This window comes from Mauremys mutica, chromosome 12 (assembly GCF_020497125.1).
Source record: "Mauremys mutica isolate MM-2020 ecotype Southern chromosome 12, ASM2049712v1, whole genome shotgun sequence".
Classification (NCBI taxonomy): Eukaryota; Metazoa; Chordata; order Testudines; family Geoemydidae; genus Mauremys; species Mauremys mutica.
The window spans coordinates 9,242,637-9,250,630 of NC_059083.1; the positions used below are offsets into that span (position 1 = coordinate 9,242,637).

Here is a 7,994-nt window from a genome sequence, read left to right on the forward strand (position 1 = left end):
TGGTTCGAGTCCCACTGGGGCTGAGCCAGAGACAGGGCTGTTTCAAGCCCCAGCCCCGCCCCCTTATGATAGGCTATTTAAGCTTATTTCTAGGAAGGTTGTGTGTGTGTGTGAGGAGGGCCTGCTCCTTCACCCCCCAGGTCAGTGCCTGTCACAGGTGGACAGATCCCTGTGGGTGGGGCCCATAGCAGATCAGGTCACTGGCCCCTCCACCCCCAAGGGCTTCAGTGGGGTTTAAGGGAGTTTAATCATCATGGCACCGCCTCTGGCAGGGGGTTGGGCAGCTGGGCAGGGAACAAGAAACCACAAATCGCCCCTCCACCCCCCTGACTTGTTCTGCTTGGGTCCGTCTGGGCTTTCAGATCGGCTGCAGAGTCCGGAGCAGGGTGTGGGGGGAGCGAGGGCCAGGACCCCCGCCCTGGCTTGGCTTCGCTGAATCGGACCCAGTCAGACAGAGGGGAGCTGACCCCAGCCCAGTGTCTCTAGCCTGAGTGTGGCTGAGAGACAATGGGGCCAGCACCTGGGGCTGCTGAGAGCGAAGAGCCGCTGCAGGAGTTGCGTGTTGATGGCAATGGACACCTGGAGACTGTCGGGGAACCAGGTAATGGGGCGTCGCTGCCTGGGACCAGGCTGGAGAGAGACACTGAGACTGCCTGGGGTGCTGGAAAGGGGAGGTGGGGGCAGGGGACCATGGCCCTCCTGCTCCTCTTCCCTCTGAGGTCTCCCCCGCCACACCTGGCCAGTAGCTGGAGCCCTGGAGCCCATGGACCCTCCACTTGCCTGGTGTGGGGGGCCGACAGCAGCCCCTGGCCTGTATCCCTGCCCCCCTGGGCTCCCTGCCCAGAGCAGGGGGAGGGTCTACAGTTCCCAGAGCTGCAGCTCTTACCATGGCCCGGCTGCTGCTCCGAGGCCCTGCTCCCCAGCCAGAGCTGGATTGTGGTTACAGCCCCCGGGCAGCTCTGGGGAGCCGTGGACCCTCCATTGGCTCTTGGTGGGAGGTCTGGGGGGCAGGGACATGGGCCAGAGGCTGTTCTCAGTGCCCCCACCCTGGGCAAGATGGAGGGCCCAGGGCTTTCCGCAGCTGCCTGGCTGGGGGTGGGGCCTCAGGAAGAAGAGGTGGGGCCATGGAGGGGGCGGGGCCTCTTGCCTCCCCCATAGTGGAAGCAGCAACTGCCCAGCCCACTGTCTGTGGGCAGCAGGGAGTGGTCACCCCCCAGGGCTCTCAGGGCACCGATCCCAGCTCACAGCTGCTGCCTGGCGCACACAGCGGTGCCCGTGGGGCTGTGCAGGGACCCTCCTGGGCTGGGTGTGTCAGACCCCCTGGGACAGCCCTGGCCCAGCTCTGCCTGGTTCCTTCTCCCCCCTTCTGCTGTGTGTGGCCAGTGTGCAGGGCCGGCTCTAACATTTTTGGCGCCCCAAGCAAAAACAAGGAGCGCCGCCCCCCCTGCAAGCGTCACACCGCCCAAGGCCCCACCCCCGAGTGTCACCCAAGCCCCGCCCCCGAGCGGCGCCCCGCCCAGTCCCCACCCTAAGCATTGCCCCGCCCAAGTCCCCGCCCCCGAGCGTCATGCCGCCCAAGGCCCCGCCCCCTAGCGTCACCAAGCCCCGCCCCCTGAGCATTGCCTTGCCCAGTCCCCACCCTGAGCATTGCCCCGCCCACGTCCCCGCCCCCCGAGCGTCATGCTGCCCAAGGCCCATCCCCCCCGAGCGTCATCCAAGCCCCGCCCCCCCGAGCGGCGCACCGCCCAATCCCCACCCTGAGCGGCGCCCCGCCCAAGGCCCCGCCCCCGAGCATCACCCAAGCCCCGCCCCCCGAGCGGCGCACCGCCCAGTCCCCATCCTGAGCATTGCCCCGCCCACGTCTCCGCCCCCCGAGCGTCACGTTGCCCAAGTCCCCGCCTCCCCAAGTGTTGCGTCGGGCCGCCCAAGTCCCCGCCCCAGCCGAGCACCGCCCAAGTCCCCGCCCCCCCAACACGGCACCACGCCTCCTAAGCCCCGCCTCCCCCCAGCGCAGCCTGGCCAAACAAAAACAAACCCCGGGTGCCGCCCCCTCCCAAGGTGCCGCCCCAAGAACGTGCTTGGTAGGCTGGTGCCTGGAGCCGGCCCTGCCAATGTGAGACCAGGGGCGGCTCTAGACCCCAGCGCGCCAAGCAGGCGCGTGGGGCGGCCCTTTCCCGGGGGGGTGGCATTTGGCTCCGGTTGAGCTCCCGCCGGCATGCAGGTCCACCGGAGCCGCGGGACCACGGCACCCGCCGCAGTCATGACTGCGGCAGGTCCGCTGGTCCCGGGCTCCGGTGGACCTGCATGCCGGCGGGAGCTCAACCGGAGCCGCGGGAAGAGGGGACCCGCCGCGGGACCAGGGAAGGGCGGCGCAGCGCACCGCGCTGCTTGGGGCAGCCTGATTTCTAGAGCCGCCCCTGGTGAGACCCAGTGTGCGGGGACAGGCGCACTCGTGACAGCCTGGCTGGGGGTGCCAGGGGGGCACTGGGCTGAGGGGAAGGAGGGACTGTTCTGCCAGCCCCAGCCTGCCTGACCCTCCGGGCGCCGCTCCCAGAGCGTCTGATGGGAGCAATCGACAGAACGGTGCATGTTCTAGGGCAGCTCCAGCCCTGTCAGTGAGACGTGTCCTCGCGGCCCTGCCTGACGGGTCTTTGTGTTTCAGAACCTCATCGTAACTGCAAGAAAAGTCAAACCGGTCCAGTTGTGGTTGCACTGATAGTTCTATCATCTGCTTTGATCGCTGCCGTCATTGTTCTGGCAGGTGAGTTCCCAGCTTCCGCCCTGCTCCCCTCCCCTCCCTCTACGATCTCTGTGATTCCCATTCCCCCTGGAGCCACCACAGTCACAGTCTCTCCTCCTGGCCTGTCTGGCTTCTGCCCCTGGGACAGAGGATTCCTGGGGGATGTTCCTCCACGACCCTCCTCCCGCTCCCCCCAGACCCCTGCATCTGGGCACTCTCTGTGTCGAACGATCTGACTGACATTAGCTCCCCCTGGCCCAGCTCTGAGCACTTTGGGCCCGAGTCACCTTTACCATGTGCCATGAAGCAGTCGCTTACCAGGGTGTCTCATGGGACAGGGCGCAGAGCAGCAACGAGCCCTTTGCCTGCTCTGTGTTGCTCTGAGGTTACCAGCCTGGCCTTCCTGCATCTTCAGGTCATGCTGGTGGCTGGGCGGCCGGTGCTGCCGTGTTATTGAACTGAGCCATAGAATTCAGTCTAGACCCCTCCATCAATGCAGCGTTGAAACCCACCAATCGCTGATCTTGGCCATGAAGGGTCCCTTGGCACCATTCACTCCCCCAGGCTGCACAGCCAGCACATGCTAGTGCACAGGGTGTGTTTTTGCGGTGAACATGAACCCTGCTGTATCTGCCAGTAGTCTGGGGCAGTGGGGGGCTGTGAGACTGTCGGGGGTGGGATTTATCTATTGCCCTGGGATCAGATCAGTGGGCCCCAGGGGGGTTTAGTAGCTGGCAGAGGGCATTGAATCCGGGTCTGTCTGCTTTAGGAATCCTTTGTGCCAATGTCATGACCTCAGTGCAGTTGAATTGATGCAAACGGCTACAGTAGACGCACTGCACTGGGGCACAAAGGAGCTTGCCTGGGTGCAGTTCGCTGCAGGAGTTACCAGAGTGAGCCGTGCTGCTTCAGCGCATCTCCAGGAGGTGTTTGCCCTGATGGAACTGCGTCACTGTGATTACACTGGTGCAAATTGCTCTGATACAGATGGGCCCTGAAGCCTGGCTCCTGCTGCAATGGCAGGCTGTTGCAATGGGCAGCATTGGCTGCCACTGTGTAAGGTGGGATCTGTGAGCTTGGGATTGGTTACACTCCTACAGGTGCAGGGAGCTCCGCAGAACATGCGGCCTCTGCCCTGGAGATGGATGGTAGAGAGAGCCTGTGCCATCAGCTGTTAGTCACTGACTTCTCTGCTCAGTTCTGTAGGGGAGGTTGTGGGCTACTGTGCACTGCGCGGTTAAGTCTACAGGGTGAGACATGCCTTGTGAGTGAGATGAGCACATGCTCTTTCTTTGACAGTGGCCTGGTTTCCTGACTCTTCCAGACTTAGTGTCTGTTCCTCCCTGAGTGCCAGGCACATGGGAAGGCTTTAAAACCACTTACCCAGTTACTGTGGTGCAAAAAAAGGTGATATGCTCAAAAATGTCTGGAGGGGTTTGAGTCAGATTCCTCTCAACTAGTCGGGCCTTTCAAATATCTCTTGGGTGTCAATTATGGGTGACCCCACTGCCGTTCTTTCCTGGCACTGAAAGCGTTACACTGTGTGAGGGCTTCCAGCAAGTGTCTTTCCTCCAGCTGTATTTGGGTAAAGAAAAGTCTGCAGCTAGGAGGTGACTTAAGTTACATCATTCCTGGCTGACTTCCTGTTGCTGCGGTTTCTGATGCCACCTTGTGGCATGTCCCTGGGTGAAAGTTTCATGTCCCTGGGTGAAAGTTACTGCACAGTCTTCTGCTATTCCCCTGCTGTTTGTTGCTAGCTTGAACGTCCAGCTGTTGCTCTTGTGCCTGGGGTGAAATGCTCTGGGCTGTGTTAGTGCCTCCCAGGCTGGGAGTGTCCCTGGAATCCTCCCTGCCAGGCAAATTTACTGTGACAAACGTCTCCCTCAACCTGCGTCTGATTGCAGTGGACAGGCCCAGGCTGGAGGTCCCAGTAGGCTTGGCAAGTCGGTCAATTGATTGCCTGTTTGACCGTAGTCACAATGTCAAATACTCCAGCAAGAACCCTGGGAGTAGGAGGCCGCTTGCCATTTTGATTGCACGTGTGTTTCTTCAGAACTTCGTTTCATTGTTTCACTTTTTCATCTGAGTTAAAATAAGTCAGTTAAGTACATTTTTTTGTTTTTAAATTAGGTGTAAGTATCTATCTAAAGCTAAACCTCCTGGAGACAATGAACTCTTGCTCTTGTTTGTTACTGTTCTGATAATTTTTTGAAATATTCAACCATTTTTTGACACATTTGACTGGTCAATTGACCGATTTGTTTTTGTACTAGTCAAATGCCCAATTATAGATGCAACTCTTACCTCACATGTTACTTTCTCATTCTCAGTGCTGGCATATAAACCTTTATCAGCTAATCTGTGCTCCCCTGCTGGCCATGCATGCACAGATGGCTGGATGGGATACCGAGGGAAATGCTATTATTTCTCCGAGACTGAAGGGAACTGGACCTACATAGAGAGACTCTGCTCCTCCTTTGGTGCCTCCCTGGCTGGGATCGACAGTGAGCAGGAATTGGTGAGCGACTCTTTCATTGCGATACACTGGCCTTAGCACAGCAGCTGCTGCAGTAGGACCTGGGCTCTGTCCCTGTGGGGCAAGGAGCAGCTCTGAGCCCTCTCATGCTGGGAGGCCACAGCGAATGGACTTCCAGCCCCTGAATGCCAGGCCTGGCTGGGCCCAGGGCCTTAGTGTCTGTGTGTGATCACAGGGATTGCCCATTCTCAGCTGCCCCCCTCCCCAAATAGGGAGACAGCCCCTGTCTAGGGCAGGGCTGGCTTGGGCGTCTCCTGGCTGCTGGCGGGACTGAGAACACAGGCAGCGCTCCTGCTTTGGGGATGGGAAAGGAGCAGCCAGCTGAGGATGGGGGGGAATCCTCTCACATTGACCCCTCCCACTTCAGCTTGACTTGCTCCCTCTTCCTACCTTGCTGTGGTGAGCGGGGGCTGCTCTGTGAGAAGAGACCCAGCAGCTGCCCCCAGCCCAGGGGAACTTGGGGTGCAGGTGACTGGGAGCACAGGGGCAGGGAGGGTTAATACGGCCTGGGTGATCTTGTGCTTTGCAAGAGGGAGGGGAAAATCCAGAGTCCTTCTGAAAATAAATTGAGCCCCTTCAATGTGTGACTGGGATTCTCTGCAGTTCAGAGCCCTGGACGGGGGGGCGGGGAAAGCACCAGAGCTGGGGTTGATCCGTGCTGTCCCTCTGCTTTCTTTCAGATGTTCCTGCTGCGCCATAAGGATGCCCATGACCACTGGATCGGCCTCCGGAGGGAGCAGGGGCAGCCCTGGAAATGGACCAACGGCACCGAATTCAACCACCTGTGAGTCTCTCTCACCCTCTGTACTAATTCCCTGGGCTTGGGGTTTTTGGTGTCTGAGCTGTTTGAGTTCAGGCAGATCCACCATTCAGTGCTAGTGAAACAACCAGACACGACCCTGGTCCGTTCGCGTCCTGCGTGTATTAGAGACCGATGGGAGCCGGCCACAGCCAGAGGTGCCCTTGCAGAGCACTGGGATTTCAGCTGGGACACTCGCTGTTTTTCCCCAGCCCTCATCAGCAAGGTCCCTGGGTTGTCTGACACACACCACCCCCGTCATTGGAGCTAAAGAATCCACTTCTTTAAGTGAAAACCCCTCCTGACTGATAAAGCTCTTACACAGGCCAGCCACTAGCGGGGGATGGAGACCCCCCACTTCCCTGGTCCGTGTTACTTCAGTACTTTGAAAAATCAGGCTGTTATGGCGCTGGGTCAGTGCTCCCCAAGGCCAGTCCCCATTGTGCTGTATTGGACCCAACCTTTGGATCCCACCTGCTTCCAGCTCCACTGGGCCTGAATAGCTACCAGACACTGTCCCTAGTTCAGGCCTCTGTGGCACACTGCTGGGGTACAGACGCCCTGTCTGGTACCCTCCTTAGGATGTGGGACCCTGCAGTCCAGCTGCTGTGGGACCCAAAACCAGTGCTGAACCCTCCCAAACCTCCCTAGAGGCCTTGCTGTCCCTAGAGCTCCACCCTCCACTCCAGATGAACTCTGGGAGAGTCATGTGACGGTTACAAACAAGGAACACCTGCTTTCGTAAAGGAACTTCTTAAACACACTCTCTTTTTCCCCATCCCCAATGGACAGCTCAAGAGTTATAAGTCAATGGAAGAGGAAACTCCTGAATGCAATTTCTTCTTTCAGTGTCTTCTTGGTTCTGCTCAGAGTGTTTTAAGGAGGCAAGATCCCTCCTGCCCCCCACTTTCCCTGCTCAGTCGTCTGGTTCTCATAATGATCTGCCCCTCTTGTTAGAGAACCGGTCCCTTTTGAAAATTAGTCTCACAAATTCTCTCCGTCCTGCTGGGGACTTTCCATTCTCCAGCTCCCCTGTGGGCTGCTCAGCATAGAGGGATTCTAACAGTCAGCGGTTCTGCAAAGCCCCCACTGTCCTGAGCTCTGCTCCTGAGGGGCTGTGAGAGTAGCGGCTCCGCACTCAGGCTTGCACTGAGGAGAACGGCTCCCCTGACTGTGACTGGTGAAATGCCCAGACTCTGCCTGCTGCAACACCCCAGCTTCTGTGTTGCAGGTTTGTGATAAGAGGAGGCGGTGACTGCGCGTATCTGAATGACGAGAAAGGGGTCAGCAGCTCACGGTGCTACATGGAAAGACGGTGGATCTGTAGCAAACTGAGGTGTATGTGATGGGCAAAGGGACTGCACTAGAAGGGAGCTCAAAATAAGTCTTCCAGAAATGACACTGATACAACTCACATCTACTTGAATGAGCCATGTCCCCATTTGTCAGCCTGGCAATAGGTGTGTGTAGTTTAAACTGTGGATTCTTTGTATGTGCTTCTGCTTCTGAACCTTTACACTCAGGGACACATTGTCAAGCTTCTCTCTGCAGCTGAGAGGGCGAGATCTTATGAGAAGGAGTCTCAGCCACATGCTGGGGAGGTAAGGGAAGGGGAGGCCTTGTTAGCTTAGACTCCAGAACAGCGTTTCTGAAATGTGGCCACCAGCCGATTGTTTTGCTGCCACGAGAGCCTCCGAAGTGGTCAAACAATCGCTGAGATGTTCAGTATTAAAGTTGCCTTGTAAATGCCATAAATCATAATGCGCACCCCCTTCTAAATAGTACCGTGCAGGCAGAGCTGAGCTACACAGGTATGGTTTTCTTTCAAGTCACAAAGTGTATTCATTGGCTAATCACTATGTTTACATCTCCTGTTACTGTAGCTCTGTAAGCGGCTACTGGCCGTCTCCCTGCGTGGT

At 58.2% G+C, this 7,994-nt stretch overlaps 1 protein-coding gene across 1 annotated transcript; it reads left to right on the plus strand.

Moving 5' to 3' along the window:
• Positions 1-502: 502 nt before the first annotated feature.
• On the plus strand, positions 503-7,524 carry LOC123345644 (C-type lectin domain family 2 member D-like). Its single transcript, XM_044982639.1, has 5 exons — positions 503-601; positions 2,663-2,761; positions 5,071-5,258; positions 5,957-6,060; positions 7,307-7,524. The coding sequence occupies exons 1-5, from the start codon at positions 508-510 to the stop codon at positions 7,419-7,421; spliced, it is 600 nt and encodes a 199-aa protein (XP_044838574.1). The 5' UTR covers positions 503-507; the 3' UTR covers positions 7,422-7,524.
• Positions 7,525-7,994: the final 470 nt, after the last annotated feature.

What these genes read in the sequence shown, in the direction of transcription:
- LOC123345644 (XM_044982639.1), top strand. Translation starts at nt 508, where the DNA reads ATGGGGCCAGCACCTGGGGCTGCTGAGAGCGAAGAGCCGCTGCAGGAG. An exon ending in GGAGACTGTCGGGGAACCAG is followed by an intron (nt 602 to 2,662) that starts GTAATGGGGCGT and finishes TTTGTGTTTCAG; the next exon opens with AACCTCATCGTAACTGCAAG. An exon ending in TGCCGTCATTGTTCTGGCAG is followed by an intron (nt 2,762 to 5,070) that starts GTGAGTTCCCAG and finishes TCTCATTCTCAG; the next exon opens with TGCTGGCATATAAACCTTTA.